This window comes from Cannabis sativa, chromosome 2 (genome assembly GCF_029168945.1).
Source record: "Cannabis sativa cultivar Pink pepper isolate KNU-18-1 chromosome 2, ASM2916894v1, whole genome shotgun sequence".
In the NCBI taxonomy this organism is placed as follows: domain Eukaryota; kingdom Viridiplantae; phylum Streptophyta; class Magnoliopsida; order Rosales; family Cannabaceae; genus Cannabis; species Cannabis sativa.
The window spans coordinates 19,029,836-19,056,294 of NC_083602.1; the positions used below are offsets into that span (position 1 = coordinate 19,029,836).

At 31.2% G+C, this 26,459-nt stretch overlaps 2 protein-coding genes and 1 pseudogene across 7 annotated transcripts; all 3 read left to right on the forward strand.

Annotated features, from left to right (window-relative positions):
- The first annotated feature begins 11,186 nt into the window (after nucleotides 1-11,186).
- On the forward strand, nucleotides 11,187-14,559 carry LOC115720842 (GTP-binding protein BRASSINAZOLE INSENSITIVE PALE GREEN 2, chloroplastic-like). 6 transcript variants are annotated; one of them, XM_061110237.1, is made up of 6 exons: nucleotides 11,187-11,423; nucleotides 11,496-11,590; nucleotides 11,939-12,050; nucleotides 12,154-13,487; nucleotides 13,679-13,846; nucleotides 13,955-14,559. In XM_061110237.1, the coding sequence occupies exons 4-6, from the start codon at nucleotides 12,252-12,254 to the stop codon at nucleotides 14,315-14,317; spliced, it is 1,767 nt and encodes a 588-aa protein (XP_060966220.1). In that variant the 5' UTR covers nucleotides 11,187-11,423; nucleotides 11,496-11,590; nucleotides 11,939-12,050; nucleotides 12,154-12,251; the 3' UTR covers nucleotides 14,318-14,559. The 6 variants fall into 6 exon arrangements, with proteins under 6 accessions (XP_060966220.1, XP_060966218.1, XP_060966221.1 ...); XM_061110235.1 differs by having other exon boundaries at nucleotides 11,218-11,423; nucleotides 11,924-12,050; XM_061110238.1 differs by having other exon boundaries at nucleotides 11,218-11,423; nucleotides 11,512-11,590; nucleotides 11,924-12,050.
- Nucleotides 14,560-16,573: 2,014 nt separating this feature from the next.
- On the forward strand, nucleotides 16,574-19,911 carry LOC133028994 (G-type lectin S-receptor-like serine/threonine-protein kinase At4g27290). The gene is made up of 5 exons (XM_061109217.1): nucleotides 16,574-16,835; nucleotides 17,272-18,381; nucleotides 18,483-18,617; nucleotides 18,929-19,056; nucleotides 19,148-19,911. Exons 1-5 carry the CDS (start codon nucleotides 16,574-16,576, stop codon nucleotides 19,289-19,291), a joined length of 1,779 nt encoding a protein of 592 aa, XP_060965200.1. The 3' UTR covers nucleotides 19,292-19,911.
- A 152-nt stretch (nucleotides 19,912-20,063) lies between these two features.
- Nucleotides 20,064-21,026, forward strand: LOC115720843 (G-type lectin S-receptor-like serine/threonine-protein kinase SD1-1; annotated as a pseudogene).
- The last annotated feature ends 5,433 nt before the right edge of the window (nucleotides 21,027-26,459 follow it).

Sequence of the window (26,459 nt, forward strand, 5' to 3'; positions counted from 1 at the left end):
TTTGTAGTTTTGTTATAGTTTTGCTACTTGCATATGTTATTTCACTATAAAATTAATATGCAACTATTTGCACAAAACTTACTATGTATAACTACTATTTCTTAGTCCCCATCAAATTAAATTCTTGCATAATATATAAACTATCATAAAACGATAATGCAATTATAAGGCAACCAAAACAAAAAATAAATCAAAATGCAACTGTATATAACGTAGATGTATTATTCATGAGGTTTTTTTAAAAATTTTTCACATCATACATTGTTTTGGATTTAGTGGGAGCTCCAGATCTGTTTGTTACAGATCTACATTTCATGAATATAGATTTCGATATTAGGGGGAGTTATTTTGATCGAATAAAATAGAAAACAAATGTGTAATTTCAGTTTCTTCACAGTTTTTCTGATTTTTTTTTTTGTCATTTTCAGTTTAGATCATTGCAGGTATTCTTTTCCAGTTGATTTTGCCAGAATTAATAGTTGTATTTTTCTCGTTTTGGTTTCATTTTGGTTGTTTTGCGGTTTTGAAACAAGTGCGTATTTTCATCTTCATGGTTCGCTCTGTACAGCTGAAGGCTTAGTGCATGTGGTATTTTTGTAAATATTTGTATGTGGACTGTATAAATGTTTAATGGGCGGGCCCAAAGTATTTTTGTAATTTTTTTTCTTTTTTTGTATTTTTTTGTTTTTTTCCCTATTCCTAAGAGGTTTTTTCTATTTTAAACTAAAATTACCCAAAATAAATATTTATACTACTCCTAGAAAAAATAAACATTTATACTATCTAATATTTACAAAAATATTATTTTTAAAGTTTGGTATTTACAAAAATACTGTAAAGAAATAAGATTATACAAAAAATGAACAAAGAGAGCGTGTGAAAGGCACACTCAACTTGGGAACAACATTCAAACTTATTTATGCATGTGAGTCTGTAGCTACAATATTACAAAGACTGCCACGTGGAAAACATATCTTATTATTATCAAAATAAAGTTGACAACTATTTTAAAAATTACCTTTGGATAAAAAAAAAAATTATCTTTAGACACATAATAAAGATTAAATTTATAAAAAAAAAAATAACAAAACAATATAATATTGTATGGACAAAGTGTCATGTCAATCATTTAATTTTGACATAATTTTTATTTTATAAAATATAAAAAATAATTTTATATTGTACTTTTTTTTTAGCTAATTAGAGAAGTAATAGTTTATGTCTTTCATTATTATTTTAATAATATATATTTTTTTAGAGTGCATAAAATTAAATAAAAATTAAAAAATATATTTTTAAAAATATATACATACAATACAATCTCTGCCGTATACATGATAATAAATAAACTAACATTACATATATTTGTGACCATAAAACAACTAAAAAAATACTAAATACTAGACAAGATTGCTACATAATAACTTAGGCATAATATATTATGTCGACAATCTAAAATTCACGAAAAATAACATAAAAACAACATTAATATATAAACACACACATATATATATATTTTTTGTTAGACTTTTTATTTGGGCTTACATTAACTTTTATTGGTTTTATTAAAACTTGGGTTGATTGGATAGTTCTTTGCTGTGTTAGCCCATGTTGTTGGTGATCAATTGTTAATGGGCTTAGCATCTGTGTGTAAAGTCTAGGTGAAGCAGAAGTGTGGGCTTTTCTAGTTGACTGAAGCCTTTGATGAGCAGGCCCAGCCCAACTAGGGTTTTGTAGCTAAGTCCCCTCCCTAACTCTATAAATACATATTGTCTCATCACAATTGTATACCTTTTGATAATCAGATAAATAAACTGCTTCTGATTTAGAGATCTAGGGAGGAAGACTTAGTTGATAGTATTACACTATCAAATTGGAGTAACTGCTGTGGATCAAACAGAGATAATTGCTATGGATCAATCAGGTACACATACCTAATTATTATATATTACTATTGTGTTCTATGTTATATACAAATAAATCTTGGGTATATTATTAATTTTCTAACATGTGGTATCAGATTTCAAATTGTATATGATTTAGAACCTATAATTTGTATAACTATGTATATGTTAATTTTCTTCAATTACATATTAATTTCGTTATTATTTTATGTTGAATTTTTTATTTTTCAATCTTAAAAGTTTAGGGGTTTTATTCTTCATTAAATTCTCTTTCTTTTGATATATTATTTGCATAAAATTATTGAGTGATTTAGGAGAATTTTAAGATTAAACTTTTAGGGTTTATATATTTTCTTTATGAAATTAATTTTGTGTTTTTCAATTCTATTGATTATAATCTGAAATTAATTGTGCATATCTCATCAATCATTGATTTAAAATGTTTCTAAAAGTTTAATTTCCGAATTGGATCAAATTTTCGGGTTACTTTGCTTCTTTAGTTTTTGGATTAGTTTTAATTTAGATCTATCTAAGTTTATGTGTTGTTGCATGAAATTAATACCATAGATCTATTAGAAATTGTAAACCAATCAAAATCCCTCTTTTTCCCGTCCGTTTCGTCACTTTTTTGGCCGGAATTTCGTCCCGACCCGCTCGGGTCTGAACCGGGTCGCACAAAACCCATTTTTTCAGCCATGGAGGTTGCTGGAGGTTGAAGATAACCTGCTGGGACGAAGCCCACTCGCGGCTGCCAGAGAGTGAGAGAGAGTGAGGTAGTTTCGTGACTCCGTTTTCGACGATTCTTTTTTCCAGCATTATTAGAATTTGATTTTTGATTTTTTGGTGATTTTTAATTAATTTTTTGACGCCATTTAATAATAATTATTATTTTAATGATAATTATGCAGTTAAAAAATTATTAAAAATAATTTTTGATGATTTTTCAAAATCCGTAAATCATAGAAAATTTTTTGGGTTTCTTCTCGTTCCATAAGATATAGTCACTCTCTTATTTGATTTATCTTGACTATGTAATCTCCACCAATATTCTTTGTTTCACATTTTTCCATTATTTGTTGTTCTAAAATTTTAAAACTTGATTGTTTGATGTAAAAATAATGTGTTATGGTGGACACTTTTTTTTTTATTATCAATATATTACAAGCAATTTATATGTAACTTTTTGGAAATTTGGTTGAAAATTATTAAATTTTTAATGATTATTTTATCACCAAATTTCATATGTTATAGAAAATATATATTTTAGTTGACTATATGTGTAATTACTTGCCCAAAGGTAGTAGTTATACATATTAGTTCACATTCCATGAAGTGAGTTAATATTAAATGTGTATATTTTAATTATTTTCCCAAAGGTAATAATTTAAATATATATATTTATTTACTATTTTTGCTTGAATTAATATATATTATTTAAGAAATTATTTGCCCAAAGGTAATAAATTCTTAATTGATATGTATTTTTTCTTTATTGTTAACTTCATGAAGGTAGATCATGTGTGTGTTATATTCTCATCCCAAAGGGGAGATTATAATGACCAGTTGATTCTACAATATTTTCTAATTGCTTGGCTCATATAGTTTGATCAAGTTTTAATTTTTAGATTTTTTGGTCTCCTTTCTGAGAACAACAATAACGTTTTTATCTGAATTCTGAATGCTTCCAACTTTAAGGCATGGAAACGAGATGTGAAAATTACTTTAGGCATAATAGATTTGGACTTATGCCTTCGAGAAGAAAAATCTGCTGATCTTATACTAATATCAGAATTGTTGCCCAAAAAATTCTTCATGCACAATGGAAAAATTCAAATCATCTTAGTCTCATTGCTATGAAACGTTTGATTCCTGAATATTTTTTGGTGGTTTGCCAAACACCACAAATGCTAATGAATATTTCAAAGCAAAGAAAAACTATTTCACACTAGTGAAATTGCTGCAGTTGGACATCTTATGAATGCAATGACAACTATTCAGTATGATAAATCAAAGGAGTGCGAGGTTTTATTTTAAAAATTATTAATGTTCAGTACAAGTTGAAAGATTATAATATTCCTCTTCCCGACTTTTACACTATTCTTCAAGTTCTTCATGCACTTCCTGCCTCTTTCAGCCTTATCAAGACAACCTAAACACTTATAGTAAAATATAAAGTGTTAGTAACCTTATTTCTCAGTATAAAGTTAAGCAAAGCAAGCTAACAAAATGAGAAGAATGAGTCTTCTCACTTTGTTTCTCAACTCAAGCCCAACAAAGGATAAAGAAAATATGAAAAGAAGCAACCACAACTAGGGGCTAAGGGATCTTAGAAGATAAGTGAGAGGGAGTCAAAGCTTAAAGTGGCACTTATGTTGGAGTTGATGTTATCTATATTGGCACACTTATTCTTGAATTACAGTTTAGTGTTCAGATTGTTTTGAACAGTACTTTCTTGATTCCTACTTTTAAAGTAATTCAGTTTCGCTTCCGCTTTTAGTTAAACAATGATTTTCTTTTCGTTTTGCCAATTATAGTGTTGACATTATGCAAACTGTTTTTACTCTGATATTCTTTTCAAATTCTTATTGACTTCCTTAGCTTCCTTTTTCAATGTTGTGAATATTGTGGGTAAGAAATCTTATATTAAGATAACATCCTTATTATTATGGCACGATAGATCGGGTCATATTTCTAAAGAAAGAGTTGATCGATTATTTCTAGCTAAAATTCTTCCTCCTGTTGATGTTTCTGGTTGGGATACTTGTGTTGATTGTACTCGTGGAAAATTGACTAAAACAAGAAAGAAGACTGCAAACCACAGTCAATCTTTATTGGAAATTATCCACACTGACATCAGTGAACCTTATTTCACCACGTTGTGCAGAAACAACTACTTTATAACTTTTATCGATGTTTTTTTTTTCTCTTCTTATGGCCTCACCTACATGATTAAAGACGATCCAACGCTTTTGATAAAGTCAAAATCTTTCGAAATATTCTTGAGAAATCATTGGGAAGAGTCATAAAATTTGTTCATTTTGATCGCGGAGGAGAATATTCTAATTTTTATATAGAAACTAAACAACACATGAGGCCTTTTGCTGAATATTTTCCAGAAAATTGTGTAGTTTCTCAATACAATATGTCAGGTTCATTGAGAAAAATGGCGTTGCTGAAAGGAGAAATCGCACTCTCATGGATATGATCAGAAACATGATAAGTAGAACAAATCTTCCAGAGTTTTTATGGGGTGAAGCACTCATGACTGCAACTTATATTTTAAATCGTGTTCCCAGTAAATCTGTTTCCAAAATCCTTTTGAGTTGTGGATTGAGAGAAAGCCTAGTCTAAATCATCTTCATGTATGGGGTTGTCCAGCTGAAGTACGGATTTATGATCCTAATTTGAAAAGTTAGATTCGAGAACAAATCGTTGTTATTTCATTGGTTATCCAATGCGCTCAAAAGGCTATCGCTTTTACTGTCCTACTCGTGGTACGCGAATTGTTGAATCTCAGACTGCTAAATTTCTGGAATTTGATGTTGCTGAAAATATTACTTCACCATCTCTTGAAATGGGGGAGTCATCTAAAGGAAATTTTATTCCTATCTCTTTTTCAAGAGATGATAATAATAGCAGTCTTATTCTTACTCTAGTTGATAACACTCCCATTGCTGATGAATATATTGCTCCTAATATCTAAGATGAGAAGGGTCCTACTATTGATGAGGAACCTATTATTGAAGATCCAGTTATTGAAGAAATTCCAATTGTGGAATATGTCATTCAAAATGGTGGTCGACAAATAGAGGTTATTCCAGAAGTACCTCCTATATGGAGATCTCAAAGACAAAAAATGTCAATAAGGTGTGATGATAAATTTATTTACCTTGGAGAAGGTGAATGTGGTCTTGGTCATTTTGTGGAACCTCTTACTTATAGTGAAGCACCCAATTGTCCACATTCTTCAAAATGGATAGAAGCTATGGATGATGAGATTAAGTTCATGGACAAACATAATGTATATGTGGAAGTTAGTTCTATTACCTGATGGTTTCAAACCAATAGGTTGTAAGTGGATTTTAAAAAAACTAAAAGGGATGAAAAGGGGACAGATTGAAAGGTTTAAAGCGCGTTTAGTGGCTAAAGGCTTTACTCAAAGAGAAGGTATTGATTACACTGAAACTTTCTCACCTGTTTCCACTAAAGATTCATTCAAAATTATTATGGCCTTAGTTGCGCATTTTGATTTAGAGTTGCATCAAATGGACGTTAAAACTGTTGTTCTGAATGGAGAATTGAGTGAGCAAGTCTATATGTCTCAACCTGAAGGCTTCGAGGAAAATAGAAATGACAATTTAGTTTGCAAATTGAAATGATCTATTTATTGTCTCAAACAAGCATCTCACCAGTGGTACTTGAAGTTTGATAAGGTTGTGACACTGTTGGGTTTCATCGAGAACAAGTTTGACTAGTGTATTTATATGAAGATCAGTGGGAGTCATCATATTTTTTCTTGTTCTTTATGTAGATAATATTTTACTTGCCAGCAGTGATTTGTCATTACTAAATGAGACCAAAAGTTTTCTGTCTACCAATTTTGATATGAAAGATCTTGGAGATGCATCTTTAGTTTTGGAGATTGAGATTCATCATGATAAGAATTGAAAATTTCTTGGCTTACCTCAAGAATCTTACATTAATCGTGTGCTCAAAAGGTTCAACATGGATTTGTGTAAAGCTGATTCGTTCTTATTCTGAAAGGGACAAATTTACTAAGCAACATTGTCCCAAGAACGACTTAAAAAGAGAAGCAATGAAGAATATCCCATATGCAAATGTAGTAGGGAGTTTGATGTATGCTTAGGTTTGCACTAGACCTGACATTGCTTTCATGGTCGATGTTCTTGGGAGATATTTATCTGATCCTGACCATGATCGTTGGGTTGCAGCCAAGAAAGTTTTGAGATATTTGCAAAGAACGAAGAGTTTTATGCTTGTGTATAAGCATGTTGACGATCTTCGAGTTGTTGGTTATTCAGATTCACATTTAGGTGGTTGTGTAGATGATTTAAAGTCAACTTCTGGCTATATTTTCACCTTGGCTGATGCTGCTATTTCTTGGAAGAGTGTTAAACAGGCTCTGATCACATCATCTACTATGTATGCTGAGTTTGTTGCATGTTATGGGGCATCTTCGCAAGCTTTGTGGTTGAAGAATTTTATTTCGGAGATACGAGTGGTTGATCCTATTTCCTCTCCTATACTAATCTATTGTGATAATAATATTGTTGTTTTCTTTTCAAAGAATAATGAGATTAGTAGTGCTTCCAAATATAAGGAAATAAAGTATCTCACTATTAAAGACTTGGTTAAGAAAGGAGACATTGTGATAGAATATTGAGAGACCAAGTTGTTGTTTGCAGATCCTTTAACCAAAGGATTAAGTGCCATGTTGTTTGATAAACATGTTTTTGATATGGGCATTTTATAATCTTTTGCTCCTTTGGATTAGTGGGAGTTTTTTGCTTTATCTTTTGAGATTACATTTATATGTAATTTACTTGTTGATGTTATGAACTACTTTGTGGGCCGATACTTTTTTGATTATTGGATGTTTATGCTTTCAGTTAGGCTTTGTTATATTCTCGAGAATAATTGAATTGAAAGCATGTAGTTCATATCTTGTTGTGATCATTGTATTTTAAGTATATTTGCTTAATGACAATGATATTTTGTTGGCTTAATTTTTAAGCATGTTTAGTGACACTTACTTATTTATTAAGTAGTGTATGGTTAATTTCACTGGCTTATTCATTAAGCATCACGGTATCAGTGAAATTGAGGACTGATAAGGATATTATGTTATTTAAATTGATCACATGTTGAACATAAATCCTTACCACACTACTAGACTTATTGACCACATGTCGATTTAATACTTTGGTATTTGTGATTATGAATGTCTTTTGTTGATTTAAAAACAATATGACTGTCATAGTTCATTATCAAAGGTTAAATTGGACCGGTATGTTGAGATGCTATCAGAGAGCTATCATTTTTTAAAGTGGCCACAAATGTTTTCCTGTTGTTCAACCCATGAGTCGTTTTCAAACAAAATTATTTTGATATATAATATATATGTATTAAAATTAATGTAGCCCAAGTGGGAGAATGTTAGACTTTTTATTTGGGCTTACATTAACTTTTATTGGTTTTATTAAACCTTGGGTTGATTGGATAGTTCTTTGCTGTGTTAGCCCATGTTGTTGGTGATCAATTGTTAATGGGCTTAGCATCTGTGTGTAAAATCTAGGTGAAGCAGAAGTGTGGGCTTTTCTAGTTGACTGAAGCCTTTGATGAGCAGGCCCAACCCAACTAGGGTTTTGTAGCTAAGTCCCCTCCCTAACTCTATAAATACATATTGTCTCATCACAATTGTATACCTTTTGATAATCAGATAAATAAACTGCTTCTGATTTAGAGATCTAGGGAGGAAGACTTAGTTGATAGTATTACACTATCAAATTGGAGTAACTGTTGTGGATCAAACAGAGATAATTGCTATGGATCAATCAGGTACACATACCTAATTATTATATATTACTATTGTGTTCTATGTTATATACAAATAAATCTTGGGTATATTATTAATTTTCTAACATTTTTATCTTAATTGAGCAATTTAATAACAATTAATAATTTAAATAATAATGAGCAAATAATTAGTTGACAACTCTAATATAAAATATCAAGTATCACAACAATATTACATCAACTCAAGATAAACTCAAAAACAACACACAACTAAATTAAGTTTAAAAGAAACAACAAAATGCTTGTGTAAAAGTTATATAAGCATTTTTTCATAAATATAAAATATTTTATTTACATTTTAACAATCTATATTTTTTTATTTGCAAATTTAATTTTTCTAAATTTATTTTTAAAGTTTTAAAATTACAAAGACTTCTCATTTAAAAATAATATTGTGGAAAAACAACGAATAAATAACATGACATCAAATGTACTACAACATTCAAATCAACCTGAGATCAATTATAAATAAATTATAAAACAACAACAAAACAACATTGAAAAATAATTAAAAATATAGTTCGTTGTACACATTCTAGTATATTTTATAAATATTTTTAAATGTTGTGATAAGCTTTTTAATGTTGTTTTATAGTTTATTCTGAGTTGATTAGTTGATTTGCATATTGCATTAGAGTTAATATCTTATTTTTTTAGTTGTTTTTCGATGTGCATGTTCATTATAATATAGTTCGACAACACAACTATATAAATTACTTATTTAACTCAATGTATTAAATATATATATATATACTTGATTAGAAATAAGGTAGACATCAAGTAAAAAAATGTACATATTATTATTTTTCTTTTGTTTGAACAAATAAATAATAACGAATAAAAAACTAAACAACACCCTTATTATAATATGCAAATCAACTCAAAAAAAACATAATAACAACACCAAAATAACCTCTTAATTACAAACAAAACTTGAAAACAACTACAAATCACTTAATACAACAATTCATTAATTTACTAATATAAACAAATACTCAACTAAAAATGTAATTTGTATTACGTTGTTAGAATTTTTTTGAATAAATATTATTAAAAAAAGTGTAATTAAAAAAAAAGTGTACTTTAAATATAATAATTCATTTTATTAGTAAAAGACTTTTAGATTATTCTTTCTTAGTAATTAAATAACAGCAAAACAACTACTAGACAACAACACATTTTTTTTTTGTTGACAATCTTCAATGTAAAATAAATAAAAAATAATACAACAACAATCTTAATGTATTACCCATAAAAAACTAAATATATATACATATATTCATTTTCTCTTAATTAAACAACTAAATAACAACGAAGAAACAACACCAAAAATAATATTGGACAACAACACTACTATAATACGTACGAACATCATCAATACATTTTTTTTTTGACAATCTGAAAGGCGCAAAAAAATAAATACAACAATAATCTTAATATGTATTTCACATGAAAAACTAAAAATATATACTTATGTACTCATTTTTCTTAGTTAAACAACTAAACAACAACAAATAAACAAACTGTATGACAACTCTATTGTAATATGCAAATTAAATAGGCATTATAAAATAACCCCACTAATTGCAATCCAAGAAGAAAAAAAAACACCAATAATTCGTAAAATAAATTTAAAAGCAACTACAAAATAATTTTACACCAACTTAATAATATATATATATAAATATATAAATTTGTTAAACAACTTAATAACAATGAATAAACAACTCGATAACAACCACACTCTAATATAAAAATCAATTAGGCATCAACACATTGCAGCAACTTAGAAAAATAACACACAAATAATCTTAAAAATATTAAACAACTTAAAAGCAACTACTAATTACTTGTACATCAACTCAAAAATATATGTACTTAAGAAAAACTAAACATAAATTTATTTAGTACAATTTGATTTGATACTTTATATTAGTAATTTTTTTATTCACTTGAATTTCTAGGAATTAACAATAACTCATTTAGGAATCGTGTTAAGTGCATAAAAATGAATTTTCATATATGTAAAAATTCAAAATAAAATTAATTCTACTTAAAATTTAATTATATTAACTTGATATAATTTTATTTGAAATATTTTTATACTGAAATACTTTTGTAAGAAAATTAATTTTGTGGCACATTTGAAAAAAATGGAAAAGAGCAAATGCTATTTTTAAAAATAAAATAAAAAGATGTATTTATTTTTTATTTTGGAAAAAAATAGTAAAATTTTAAATTAAAAATAATAAAAATAAGGTCTTGGTCAACATAAAATAATAATTTATTAATGAAACATAAATTTAATTTATATTAGTTCTAATATTATTTAAAATAAGCAATTATTTAGCCACATCATTTCTTTTCTCCTTATTTCTTATGTTAAATACTGTAAGTCGTTTAATTAGTATTACATTTGTTTTTTGTTTGGGAGGGTTTAAATCTAAGTGTGGAAGATATCTTTTATATTTAAAAAAAAAATTAAATAAATAAAGTAACCTCCAAATGCGTCAAATGGCGCGTCAACCTTCTACCACTAGCAAGTTGACCCTGCTTGACCCATCACACTTTATGCTGAAACCGTATAAAAGAAAAAATATGTCAATTAAAGTAAAAATGTAAATAGATAAAGTTTTTAGTTATTTTGTGTAAATATTCCTATTAAAAATCTATTCTCATGAAATGAAACCTGAGTACCAAACGCCCAAATTGCCTATTGGATTTGCCTTGGAACCGTAAACCCTATTTTCATATTAAAAAAAAAAAACCTTAAACCCTATTTTCAGACATAAGCACATATCCTTCTCTCTCTTCCTCTTCAACACCTTCTTCCTCCTCCGTTCAAGAACCCCTGAACTGAAACCTTCTCATCCTTCTCTTCACGCTGTCATCTGATTCTGAGAGCCATACAATTGAAGTCAGGTATAGTTTCTTCTTCCAACTCAAAATTCATGCTTTAATGGTATTATGTCTTGTACTCATCACCATATACAGCCTCTGAATCTTTCAGAAAGAAATTGAGACCTAATCTAGCTTCAATGTGGAGCCCCAGAAGCAAAGTCTGAAACTTTGGACAAGAAAAGCTTATAGTAAGCTTTTTTGTTGCTTGATTGATTCAATTGGTGTGATGTTGTTTCTGCTTTTTGGTTTTTTTTTTTTGCCCAATTTGATGTTTTTAATTCTTGTACAATGCTAAATCTTTGTAATTAGAAAAATAAAGTTGAAAGAAAGAAGTTTGATTTGATCACAAACCAAAATGCTTCTAGCTAGAAGTTACTCTCTCATAAAGCTTAGGCGCCACTGTTCTATCTCAGTCTTCATTTTGAATGTTCGAAAAGTTCTTATGGATTACTAATGTGTTCTTTACCTTAAAATATTTATAACCAATCTTAATGGGTATGTCTTGTACTCATTATATGCAGCCTCTAATATTTCAGAAAATGAAACACAAAAGGAATATGAGCAAGAGCTAGCTTGCAAAACTTGGACAAGAAAAGGTGTGAGTATGAATGGTTTATGCCAATTAATGAAGACATTACAAGCATAAAAGTAAGCTTTCTTGCTAATATTTTTGTTGCTTGATTCAATTGGTGCGATTTGTTTCTGCTTTTGGTTTTTTCCCATTTGATGTTTTTATTCTTTTACAATGCAGATCTTTGCTCAATTAGATCCCATTCTACCCTATAGGCATAGTAATAAGAAAATAAAGGTGAAAGAAGTCTGCTTTAAGTTAAATTATAATTGGTAGAAATGCTTCTAGCTAGAAGTCACTCTCTCATAAAGCTTAGGCGCTATTGTTCTATCTCGGTCTTCATTCGATCCTTAACAGTTTGTTCTTCATCATTGTTAAATAACCCTTCTACCTCAAAACCTCATTTTCAAAACACAGCAGAATGTCCACAATTCCATTTCATGTTTCCCCGATACTTCTCTTCGAAGACTGCAAGTTCTTCTTCCAAACAATCTTTACCTCTTACCCGTGATGGAAATTACAACGAAGCTAGTCCTGAGAATCTTGTTGTCTGCCCTGGTTGCGGGGTTCATATGCAAGATGCTGACCCTAAACACCCTGGCTTTTTCGTTAAACCTTCGCAGAAAGACCCTAGGACTTATCGGTTGCATGCCCATCTTGAACCTGTTTGTCAAGAGTCTGAAGTCTCAGATTTCCTTAAAAGGGGTACTGTGATTGAGCCCGAAACCAATGACAGTGACGTTGGTGTGGCTGAAGTTAGGCACGAAAGGCCGGTTGTATGTGCACGGTGCCATTCTTTAAGGCATTATGGGAAGGTGAAGGATTCTACAGTGGAGAACTTATTGCCTGATTTTGACTTTGATCATACCATTGGAAGGAAGCTGGTATCCACATCGGGGACTCGGTCGGTTGTGCTAATGGTCGTGGATGCATCAGACTTTGATGGTTCATTCCCTAAAAAGGTTGCGAACTTGGTGTCAGATACAATTGAAGAGCATTTAACAGCTTGGAAACTGGGGAAGTCAGGGAATGTGCCTAGAGTAGTGCTTGTGGTGACAAAAATTGATTTATTACCGAGCTCTATATCACCGACGAGATTCGAGCACTGGGTTAGGCAACGAGCAAGGGAGGGTGGATCTAACAAGTTAACAAGTGTGCATTTGGTCAGTGCTGTGAGGGATTGGGGGTTGAAGAATCTTGTTGATGATGTCATCGCTTTAGCCGGGCAAAGAGGGAATGTTTGGGCAATTGGGGCACAGAATGCTGGGAAGAGTACTCTGATAAATTCATTAGGAAAGCATGTTGGAGGGAAGGTTTCTCACTTGACAGAAGCACCTGTTCCTGGTACAACATTGGGGATTGTTAGAGTAGAAGGCGTTCTTCCTCGTCAGGCAAAGTTATTCGATACTCCAGGGCTTTTGCATCCCCATCAAATTGCAACAAGGTTAACAAGAGAAGAACAGAAACTTGTCTACATTAGCAAAGAGTTGAAGCCAAGGACTTACAGGATCAAGGTTAGTTTAGTTGAGTTGCTTTTTCCTCATGCCTTTTTAATTTTCAGTTATTTTCATCTGTGATACACTTTTCGCCCCCTTGTTTGCTATATTTCTTGCACTGTTGGACAGTCAAAGCTTAGAAGTAACTATTATTGTATTGTGTTTTGCTTTGTATGTGCCATGATTCATGTTTCATGATGGTATTATAGGCTGGTCATTCAGTTCATATTGCTGGTCTTATGAGGCTAGATGTAGAGGAATTATCCGTCGATTCTATATATGTTACGGTATGGGCATCCGTTTATCTTCCATTACACATGGGTAAAACCGAAAATTCATGTGAAATGGTAGAAGAACATTTCGGTCATCAGTTGCAGGTACAACTTATCAACATACTCATACGCTTTGTTATCATTTGAAAGATCATTTTGGATGTTTATTTATACTTTGACACCCTTTTGTTCGGTTCTGCTCTTTAACTTCAGCCACCAATTGGAAAAGCTAGAGTTAAAGAGCTCGGGCAGTGGGTGAGAAAGGAGTTTCGCGTCTGTGGCAATAGCTGGGACTCTAGCTCTGTTGATATCTCAGCTGCTGGTCTCGGTTGGTTTGCTATTGGACTCAAAGGAGAAGCTCAACTAGGCGTGTGGACTTACGATGGAATTGATGTTGTTCTTCGCAATTCATTAATTCCTCAAAGATCACAGTATTTTGAAGTTTCGGGTTTTACTGTGTCCAAAATCGTTTCCAAGGCTGATCAGTCTTCAAATAAGGCGTTGCGCCAGAGTGAGAAGAAGAAACCAAACAACCGAAAGGAAACTACACCAGCTAATGCAGAGCCTGTTTCTTAATAACATTCTTATTCTTATTCCCATTTCTATTCCTATATTTTCATTCCTCCCAACCAAATGCCACCTTAAATAAAATGGCATAAGTGTAATTGTAATGGGGGTAATAGCATTATATATAGGAAAGAATAGTGAAAGAAAGGGTGTGAAGAATTTGGTTTAGTTTGTAACAGTTATGGGGAGAGAACTAGGTTCTCGAAATCCTGAGTATTAATGAGAGGCAATCTGCCATTTTTATTCAAAAACTATTGTTCTTTCTCTATTTTCTGCAATTGACTAATCTTGATAGGAAAATTCCTATCAGTATACTATAAGATTCAATTTTATTCTGTAATTAGTGAATTTCTTTGTAATCCAGTTGGTGATCAATAAAGTGATGATGATGTGTTGTGAAAATTTCCTTTCATATCAAAGCTAGAAATAAAACAATGTCCCAAAATCAAGACATTTGTTAGCTTTCCCACAATTGACCATAGAGGAGAGAACCAACTTGTATATATCAACACAATCTTTTTTATTTTTTTGGCAGAAGAGTTGAAAAGTACTATTTATCTGTGTTGCATTTGCCCTCTTTAAGAGGAAAAAAAAAACTACACGTGTTATGATGCTCAACTTCATTTATAATGGATTGCTTGGGAATAATATAAGTCTTTGTTTTCTCTTTCCTTTTTTTTTTTTTTTTGAAAAGGATTAAACTCTTTTAGAAATATCAAAGTCGTTGGTCAGTCATCTTTGAATTGATCTAATTTTGAAGATAATTATTGAGTCAAGTGTGGGGACAAGAGCATTCCCTACCACTACCACATGCATTTTTCCTACTAAGGTTTTTTCCACAAACAAGCCACTAAACTAATCACCCTTATATCCTTTTACACTTTAACAAAGTATTAAACCAAAATATTAATAAATATGCATTGTGGTGAACTAAAAAATTAATAGAATATGGAGTTGCTTTCTTTTTTGGTTAGTTGTTTTGAGACTTTTTTCTGTTTCTACAACAACTTTTGCAGAGGTTGATACCATTAGACCTTGAGAAGTTTTGAAAAGACACAGCTTTAGTGGTATCCAAATAAGGAAGGTTTGCACTTGGATTCAGTGGATATTATCAAAATAATTATCTGGGAATTTGGTATAACAACAATGATGTTAAATTGTTTTAATAATTAGTGTATACATTATTATTTGCTGTATTTGCGTATTGGTGTGGATTAAAAGAGTATTCAGTACCACATAGACTGACCAATATTTTGAAAAATGTCTAAAGCTACTTAAACCAATTAATATAATAAATTTGCATCATTTTCAAAATAATAATAATAATAATAATAAATTTTCACATATACTTTTATTTAATTAAATTATAGGTATTTTTGCTTAAATAGATTATAGACTATAGCGGTTACAAATATCCCAAATATCATCTATAGTATTGAATTTGATTAAAAAAAATAATTGTTATTATGTTATAATATCTTAAAATGTAAATTAGTATAAACAAAATAAATAATTAATTGACAATATTCTAATTAAAATATTTGTGTTAAAGCTTCAATGATTTATGACAAAAAAAAATAATATAATTTGTTACATTGTTCTATCTAATATCAAATTTAAAACTTTTAAAAAACTACTTACTATTGGAAAACTAATATTTCAAAAATCCATTAGAGATAATCTTAGCTATTAATAAAAAAATTAAGATAATATGGAATAAAGAAGTAAATCTTGTGTTTTGCAAAAGTTACTAATTGGATCCTCTTTATTGTTAAATGATAAAATGTACTCTATATTTTTCAAAATGGTACAAATAGGATCATGAACTGATTTTTTGTCAAAATAAAATTTAATAATAATCCGATCTAAAGGTGTGTATGATAAAATTGTTTACATTTTTTGAATTTGTTCGTGTTAGGAATTGTCTTCAAATTGGTTATATTAAATAAAAGTTGTCAAAAATTAAGCTTATAATCATATTTTTACCATTTTGAAAAATATAGGGTCCATTTTGTTATTTAACAAAACAGAAGATCCAATCGGTAACTTTTGCAAAACACAGAATCCAAAATAATATTTACCCGATAAATAACAAAACAATAAAGTTTCTACTACTACATGAGCAAGTGTATATTGACCAAGACTTTTCCACAAACAAGACAGAAAAACAGATCGCCCTGTTTTTAGCTTAATAAACTACTAAACCAAATACTAATATGCATTAATGGAGAGTGGTGCAATCGTGAAATAGAAAATTAATAATACATGGAGTTGGTTTCTTTTCTGGTTACCTTATTACTTGTTTTGAGTCTTTTTTCTGTGTCTACAACTACTTTTGCTGTGGTTCATAATGATACAATTAGACCATTAGATATTCTCAGACATAATTACAGCAATAATTCTTTCTTGGTATCCAAAGAAGGAAGGTTTGTACTGAAATTCTTTACTTTAAGAAATAAGGGATTCCAAGGCTATCTGGGAATTTTGTGCAACGACATTGATTATGTAGTTTGTGTTGCAAATCCATGTAAACCAATGGAATATTCATAAAAAAAATATTAATTTTACCCATTCAAATACCAAGCAAAACAATAAAGTTTCTCTTAGAGCAAGTTAGTGTATATATTGAGCTTTCATTGCCATGTGTATTTTTCCACAATGACCAAGACTTTTCCACAAATTATTCAAAAAAAAACTAATAACTTCATAAACTACTAAAGCATATTATATATTAATATGCACAATGGTGAACTAGAAAATTATTAATATAAATGGAGTTGGTTTCTTTTTTGGTTACCTTATTATTAGTTGTTTTCAGACTTTTTTGTGTGTCTACAAAAACTTTTGCTGTGGTTCATAATGATACCATTAGATCTACAGATGTTCTTAGAGATCATAACAGCATTAATGCTTTATTGGTATCCAAAGAAGGAAGGTTTGCATTGGGATTCTTTAATCAACAGGTGGTTTCTTCAACCATCTTTATCTTGGAATTTGGTATAACAACATAACAAGCTATTCAGATGTAGTTTGGGTTGCAAACCGATGTGAAGCAATCATTGTAACATCTGGTTTGTTGAGTATAGACAACAGAGGAAATCTTGTGCTTTTTTCAGAAGAAAATAATAGTAAGAGAGAAATTGTTTGGTCTACAAACTCGTCCAAACAAGCCGCGAAACCATTGGTTCAGCTTTTGGATAATGGTAACTTGGTTTTGAGAGATGAGAAAGATGATAACACAACAAACTACTTATGGGAAAGCTTTTATTATCCTACTGATTCATTGTTACCAGGAATGAAATTGGGATGGGACTTGAGGAGAGGTCTCAATAGGCGATTATCGTCGTGGAAGAGCTCTGATGATCCTTGTCATGGAAATTTCACTTATGGGATTGAGTTTGATGAAGAACTCCATACATATCCCCAACTAATAGCTCGTAATGGAACTGCAATATTTTATCGTCAAGGGATGTGGGATAGCATAAGTTCAAGCCAAAATTCTGGCTATGAATTTGTTTACAATGATGATGAAGTTTTTTACATACAAAATAATAAGTCAATGATCTCAAGAATTGTCATGAGAGATGATGGAAGAATTGAACACCAGGATTGGAGAGAAAACTTTTACAGCTTAATCTGCCCAGGAGACCAATGTGATTCCTATGGATTTTGTGGAGCTAATTCACAATGTAATGTCACAACTGTAACACAGGATTATGGAATATGTTATTGCTTAAAAGGGTTTAAGCAAAAGAATCAAGAACAATGGTCAGAAGGGTGTGAAAGATTATACAGTCCCGCGAGTTGCCATGATGAAGAGAAAGAAGAATTTCGGGAATATTTAGGTATGAGAGTGCCTGATACTAAAAATAGTTTGGTGAGTAAGAGTAACAATGCAAGTGAATGTGAGAGTAAATGCTTGACCAATTGCTCTTGTATGGCTTATAGCTTTACATACTCTGAGTCCAATGTCTTTGTAGCAGACACTGTTTGTGTCCTCTGGTTTGGAGATCTGTTTGATATTAGACAACTTCCTTCTGGTGGTGGTGGAGGACACACACATTTGAAAATAGGTTCGTTTCACATGTGTTCTTGTTTTGGTTTGTTATGTTTGACTAATAATAATGTTTGCTTTTGTTTGTTTATCTGCTCCAAAAAATTATTGTATTTGAAGAATCAAGAACTGATCCTAAACGAGAGGAGAAGGTGAAAGTGAAGAGCCTAGTTATGATTATAGGTATCATCATTGGATTAGGTGGTGGGATTCTTTTGATTGCCTTTTGCATTTGCAGGAAGACACACATTTTTGGTAACATGACTCTTCTCTACATTTTACTTAAGTATCACATAAGACACTAATTTATAACACATCTAGATATGGTTTTTTGGTTATTTTATTTGCTAAACAATTCTAGCTAATTGTCTAACTAAAACATTCTTAAAGCTCCTATAAAGCTTTACCATTTATAGTATATAACTAATATTACAATTAGCTTGGCCCAAAATACTAAAAACATGAAGTTATCATATAATCTCTAGGAAATCTTAGATGGTCAAAAGGTTGTTTTGTTTTCTATTTGTTTTGAGCCTTTAAACCTTAAACAACTTGTAATTTTCCAGAGAGAAACGAAAACAAAGATGATGAATTGGAGCTTCCATTTTTCCATCTACATACAATTAGTCTTGCCACTGATAATTTTTCAGAGGCTAATAAGCTTGGAGAGGGTGGTTTTGGACCTGTATACAAAGTAAGCTTCTCTCTCGAATCTGCTTTCGAAAATTCTCTTTTTCTTTTCTTTCTAAACATGGTAAATAAGTATCTTCATTGTCATATAAAAGGGTACATTGGAAGGAGGTCAAGAAATTGCTGTGAAAAGCCTATCAATGTGTTCTGGACAAGGAGCCAGTGAGTTCAAAAATGAAATTAAACTGATTGCTAAGCTTCAACATCGGAATCTTGTCAAGATATTTGGTTATTATTAAGAGTTAGTCCCACATTACTAATGTGTGGAAATAAATTGTGATATATAAGATGAATGGGCTACTCCTCCCATTGCCAATTGGTTTTGGGATGGAATCTCATTCATCTTATCCTCAAATTCTAACATGGTATCAGAGCCACTTGCGATCTGTTGTGAGCCCAAATTGCCACCGGTCCAAAAAGCCGTTTGTGATCCGTTGTGAGCCAAAGTGCTGCCGGTCCAAACAGATACTTCCGCTGTCTCCCCTATAACCTCCATTTGTGACCTTTCGGCCAATGTGTGCCAATTTCCAGTGTTGGGGTCTTTGACCTGTTTCAAAATTCACAAATTTCCCGACGTGTACACCCACAAATTTCCTGATATTTGGCCTTGTGGGATTCTTTCAAATGTCACGTTCGGTCCTGTGGTCTCTTAAAGGTCGTTCGTTATACCCACACTTTCCAGGCCCAAACGTGAGGAGGGTGTATTAAGAGTTAGTCCCACATTGCTAATGTGTGGAAATAAATTGTGATATATAAGATGAATGGGCTACTCCTCCCATTGCCAATTGGTTTTGGGATGGAACCTCATTCATCTTATCCTCAAATTCTAACAGATATTACATTCATAAAGAAAAGAAACTATTGATTTATGAGTACATGTCCAACAAAAGTCTTGACTATTTCATTTTTGGCAAGACTCTTTTCACCTCTTTTAATACATGTGATGTTCTATAAATATATAAGTTGCCAATTTTGTTCTAATAAAAGTAGATGCCAACATTTGCAGATTAAAGGCAAAGCATACTATTAGAATGGCCTAAGCGTTACAAAATTATATGTGGGATTGCTAAAGGGCTTCTCTATCTTCATCATGATTCGAGATTGAGAATTATACATCGAGATCTCAAAGCCAGTGATGTGCTACTTCATGAAGACATGAACCCCAAGATTTCAGATTTTGGTTTGGCTAGAACTTTTGGTGGAGACCAAATGGAAGGAACTACAAAGAAAGTTGTAGGAACTTAGTAAGTCACCTTGAAAAATATTTTAGTTGCTTTAACATAAATATATTGCATACTAATAAATAGTATTATACAAATGCAGTGGTTATATGACACCTGAATATGTTTCCAATGGTTTGTTCTCAATAAAATCTGACGTATTTACTTTTGGCACATTGGTGTTAGAAATAGTAAGTGGAAAGAAAAGTAGAAGCTTTTACGACGAAGATAGCCTTCTTATCCTCAATGGATTGGTAAGTGTTCATATCAAAAAGTTTCTTAAATGTTACAATGGCTCTTTCTGTTATATTTATATTTTTATAATATTTATTAGGTGTGAACTTTGATGAAAGAAGGCAATGCTTTTAAGCTTACTGAAAAGTGCTTGTTAAGTAATCCATATATGAACATGGAAGAAGCATTGCGTTGCATCCACATTGGTCTCTTGTGTGTGCAACAAAAACGTAATGACATGCCTAATATGTCTTCCGTCGTTTTAATGTTGAGTGACAAGAGCATATTGCCTCAACCCAAACCGCCAGCCTATTTCTCTAACACAGATTTGTGGGAAGGAGCTCATTCCTCCGTTCTTAAGCCCCCATCATGCAATACAAGCATAACAACTGTCGAAGGGCGATGAGAATTCATACAACAAACTGATGGATTTCCCCATTTGAATTTTGAGAACTTAGATCATGATAATTTCTGTTTATTTTGTTTAAATTGCAATGATGATTGGATCTATATGCCGAAATTCATAATGGTTCTTCTACATTGTGCTAATCTTGATGATAAAAGTGAATTTTCAACTTTTTTTTTCTCTCTTAACCAATCATGTGTAGATGGTACACATGTTAACCAATTAACTATTGATGCATTTGGTTCTGCACCTTCTTTAGAGATGAAATAACTTCTGCAGATTTGTCCTATGAATTTTTCTGCAAACAGAATTATCTATCTTTTTGACCAATATGTGTCAATGTCTACCACATGCTCCGAAAATAAAAATAAATATGGCAAAGCAAGCACTGCCAAGGTGATATTTTATTAAGCTCACTGGATTAGTAAGTAGTGTACATAGAAAAAGCCTTAATTATATATCCAAGTTCTAATTTCTGCCTATTTAGCTTGTTTGTCTACCTGATGTATTTGTTTCTGCAATTGGTTTAGTTGAATTAGCTTTTGCTTATTGCTAGGCTAACCCAAGCAATCATCTTTGAATTGATTTAATGTTGAAGTTGAAGATGACTATTGAGTCAAATGTGGGGATAATAAGATAAGAGCATTCACATGCAATCCCTTCCCTATTAGAATATTTTATATATGGAAATTATTTTCTAATTAAGGAAATTATTTTTTATTTAAGGAAATAAATAAATAATTGATTTTCTGATAAATGAATATTTTATATTCATTGAATCTGGATAAAATCAATTATGTAATATTCTATATATGGTCAGATTTCTATATTCATTACCTGATTTGATTTCCTGAATTAATTGTCAAAATATTCTGACAATTAATGTGGCGAAGATACTGATGGAGTATCTCACCTATAAATATAGGGTCTCGGTCCCCGAGCTCCTCACTCATTCTGAATTCATTCAGCAAATTCCATCTAAAGAGAGTTGAGAGAGCGAGGAAGCCTGAACTCCAATACCGAAGCTATCGCAGGGATTGAAGCTCAAAGATCAATGGCTGGAAGTAGATCGATCCTTTCATTGCATATATTATTGATATGATTACAGTTTATTTTTTCGCATTTCATATCATTTGTATATGCTATATTACATACACTATATATATATTCTAACAGTTGGTATCAGAGCGGATTTATCTCTGCCTTGATTTTGGTTGAGTTTCATATATATATATACACTTATATACACTATTCATATATATATATATGTTTGGTTCATTTCGTGGTGTATATATATTACTCATATTCATATAATTCCAAGTATATATATATATTTTTCATACATATATATATATCTTTATTCTTATATATATATTATATACATTTATATACTGTATATATATATTTTCATTTTTCTCGTGTATATATGTTTATATATATATATTATATATTATATATATGCTTTATCGCATAATACATTCATAATATTCATTTTCTTTATGTGATATATACATGCATATATATATATACATGCATATATATATAATCACGATCGGTCCATGGTTAAGTTTTTTCTTTTTTCATTTTTTCGGTGTTCATTTCGAATTCTAAATATATTACTATATTCGTATAGTATTATAGATCGATCTAAGCATTGAAAATCTATTGAAAAATACTTAAGGATGGAAATTTTTTCCGGTTAAAACTTTTTCGGACCCGATTAATTTCGTGATATTAAAGTATATATTTTTTCGTGTTTTCGTGCATAAAATCTATGTAGATCTCTTTATTATTTGATTTAGAACATTTTAGATTTGAAAACACGCAATTTGGTCGTCAGAAACGCAATTTCCGATCGGGTTTGGGTCGGGTTCGACGGACCCGCGTGCAGAAAAACGGGTCAAAATCGACCCGGTTTGGCTGAAGAAGACGACGCAAACGACATGTCGTTTGCCCAAAACGACGTGTCGTTTGCCCAAAAACGATGTGTCGTTTGTCAAAAAATGACGTGTCGTTTGTCAAAAACGACGTGTCGTTTGAAAGGCTTCATTTCAACTGTCGTTTATAGTAAACGACATGTCGTTTTTCACACTGTGAAAAAACGACATGTCGTTTTTCGTCTCGATAGAGCCCTTCAGAGATAAAAAACGACTTGTCGTTTTTCCCCTTGTGGAAAAACGACTTGTCGTTTGCATGCATTTTCAGCCCCTTTAAATTTTGGAAAAACGACGTGTCGTTTGGCAGTATGGATTTTTCAAAAAAAAAAAAAGGGAAAAATTCCGAATATTTTTATAAATTTTTATTTATTTGGAATATTAATTATTTTCCCATTTCAGTGTTAATTTAGTCAATAAATTGCATTTAGTTAATTTTCCATTTTTGTTTAATACATATATATAGTATGAATTAAAAATGGAAATTTGTTTAAATTTGGTAATTTATTACATGATTTATTTAGGCATGTAAAAATTGTGCTAATTTGTGCATTTAATTACATATTACCAAATTTCTGCAATTTATTGTCTAAATTAATTTTGAAAAATCTGCCATTAATTTCATATTAAGGAATTTGCATTTAATTAATGATCATACATTAATTGTATTATTTTGTATTTATTTGACAAATTTATGTTTAATGCAATTAATTTAGATTTGTATGATTTAAATGCTATACATAAATTCCTTTTATAGTGCTAGATATATTTAGAAATATTCAAACATTAAGATAGGTTGAATATTTTATTTAGCAATTAAGTTTCATAAAACTTCATAAAATTATTCATAAAATATTCATAAAACTTTATAAAATGAATAAAATATGAATAAAACGTAAGTAGTTTTGTGGTTTGACATAAGAAAACATGAACCTGGGACAAATGCTCACATCTAGAACGGTTTTTAATGATCTTCGGACGACCACACTAGGAGCACTAATCTCAGTGATTGTCTATTATGTTAATAACGAAATTACTTTTAGGTAGAGCCCAATACCTAATGTCTAAAGTGAAAATATAATTTTTATAATTAGGGAGTAGCCACAACATCTTTAATTATATAAAATTATATATTAATTAAAATTCACCTTAATGGACAAAACTTGTAATTAATTATTTGGATATAATAATTTTACCCCACAGGGATTTTATTATATTTTTATAATTAATTAGGATAATATATTAAGTTAAATTCTCTTAATTTACCCCACAGGGAGTTATGAGGATTTGATTTAATAGTGTTATCACAAATTTTATTTAAAGATAGATTTCATTCCTCCATTAATCTAAATTAAATATTTCATTAAATCTATCATAAAGTTCATATAATTTTATTAGATTAAAATTTAGCCCACAGGCAATTTTAGATTTAATAAAATTTTCATCTTCATCATGTTTCTACATTGGTAAAACATGAATTCATTCAAGCCTCAATTCTTTTAACATCTAAATTTTTTGTAATCCTATTCTTGCAGCTATTTCATCCACCTCTAAATATGCTGAAATCACTAGTGAAATCCCTGAGCTTAGGAGTGACAACTTCAAAATCTGGAAGGAACGAGTTCTTCTCCACCTAGCTTGCACTGACATGGATTATGCAATAAGGAAAGATGAACCAGCTGCTATCACTAATACTAGCACTGCTGCTGAGATTGCACTGCGTGAAAAGTGGGAGCAATCTAATCGTCTCTACATCATGTTCATTATGTCCAGAATTCCTATGGGAATGCGTGGATCGGTGGAGCCACCTGAGAAGGTGAAAGGCTTTATCAAAGTTATGGATGAGCAGTTTGACACTTCAGATAAATCTTTGTTCATCAACCTCATCCAAGAGTTCTCGTCCACAAAACTCACCGGTGTTAAAGGAGTTCGAGAACACATTTCTAAAATGAGGGACATCACTGCTCATTTGAAGAAACTCGACGTTATCATTCCTGATACCTTCCTGGTTCATTACATCCTTCACAATCTTCCTCTACAGTATGGGCCTTTCAAAATTTCCTACAACACACATAAAGAAAAATGGACTATCAATGAATTGATGACCATGTGTGTTCAAGAGGAAGCCAGGCTCCTACAGGAGCAAGGAGAAAGTGTTCACATGACCACTCAACCTAAGAAACGCAAGCCATTCAAGAAGAACAAAGGGAAAAAGCCCATGGCTCCCAAGGCTGCCATAAAGAAAGATTCCATCAAATGTTTCTTTTGTAAAGAAAAGGGACATGCTAAAAGGGAGTGCAGCCAGTTCAAGAAATGGATGGATGACAAAGGTAATCCAATTTCCTTAGTATGTTATGAATCTAATATGGCTAATTTTAATCTTAACACATGGTGGATTGATTCCGGTTCAACAATTCACATAACAAATTCCTTGCAGGATATTCAAAATCTAAGGAAGCCAGTGGCAAGTGAGCAAAGCATCTTATCTGGAAACAAGATGGGCTCACATGTGGAAGCTATTGGAACATGCAATTTAGTTTTAAGTAATGGTTTTATTTTAAAGTTAGAAAAGACCTTTTATGTACCAAGTTTCTCTAGAAACTTGATTTCAGTTTCAAGACTTATACCTTTTGGTTTTTCCTTTACATTTTCAGACAAATATTTCAATTTATATTATAAATCTGAATGTGTTGGAAATGGTATTTTGTCTGATGGTCTTTACTGCCTTAATTTACAAAATAATACCACTAATAATGTTATGCATGTTCGCGCTGGCACTAAAAGATGTGTTATGAAAGAGGATTCCTGTACATTGTAGCACCGGAGATTGGGACATATCTCCATTGATAGAATTAAAAGGTTGGTAAAATATGGGGTACTCAATACCTTAGATTTTACTGACTTTGATACTTGTGTGGATTGCATTAAGGGAAAGCAAACCTCCAAGTCTGTCAAAACTGGTGTCCATAGGAGTTCTGAAATATTAGAAATCATACATACTGATATATGTAGTCCAGATATGGAGTCACATGGTCAGAAATACTTCATCTCATTCATAGATGATTACTCACGCTACATGTATATCTACTTACTTCATAATAAAAGTGAAGCATTAGATGTCTTTAAGATATTTAAAACTGAAGTAGAGAAACAATGCAACAAGCAAATTAAGATAGTGAGATCAGATAGAGGAGGTGAGTATTATGGTAGATACACAGAAGATGGACAAGCACCTAGTGCATTTGCGAAGTTTCTTGAAGAAAATGGGATTGTTGCCCATTACACCTTGCCCGGTACACCCGAGCAAAATGGTGTTGCAGAAAGAAGAAACCGAACATTAATGGACATGGTGCAGAGTATGCTTAGTAGCAACTCTAATCTTCCTAAATCCTTGTGGACTGAAGCATTAAAGACATCCGTGTACATATTAAACCGAGTTCCAACAAAGGCAGTCTCAAAAACTCCTTTTGAATTATGGAAAGGTTGGAAACCAAGTTTGAATCATGTACGCATTTGGGGATGTCCATCTGAAGTCAGAATATATAATCCACAAGAGAAGAAATTGGACCCAAGGACCATAAGCGGATTCTTTATAGGGTACGCTGAAAAGTCT

Coding starts and splice junctions, on each gene's coding strand:
- LOC115720842 (XM_061110237.1), top strand. CDS start 12,252: ATGCTTCTAGCTAGAAGTCACTCTCTCATAAAGCTTAGGCGCTATTGT. Junction 13,488..13,678: donor CAAGGACTTACAGGATCAAG/GTTAGTTTAGTT, acceptor ATGGTATTATAG/GCTGGTCATTCAGTTCATAT. Junction 13,847..13,954: donor ATTTCGGTCATCAGTTGCAG/GTACAACTTATC, acceptor CTTTAACTTCAG/CCACCAATTGGAAAAGCTAG.
- LOC133028994 (XM_061109217.1), top strand. CDS start 16,574: ATGGAGTTGGTTTCTTTTCTGGTTACCTTATTACTTGTTTTGAGTCTT. Junction 18,382..18,482: donor ACACACACATTTGAAAATAG/GTTCGTTTCACA, acceptor TTGTATTTGAAG/AATCAAGAACTGATCCTAAA. Junction 18,618..18,928: donor CAGGAAGACACACATTTTTG/GTAACATGACTC, acceptor GTAATTTTCCAG/AGAGAAACGAAAACAAAGAT.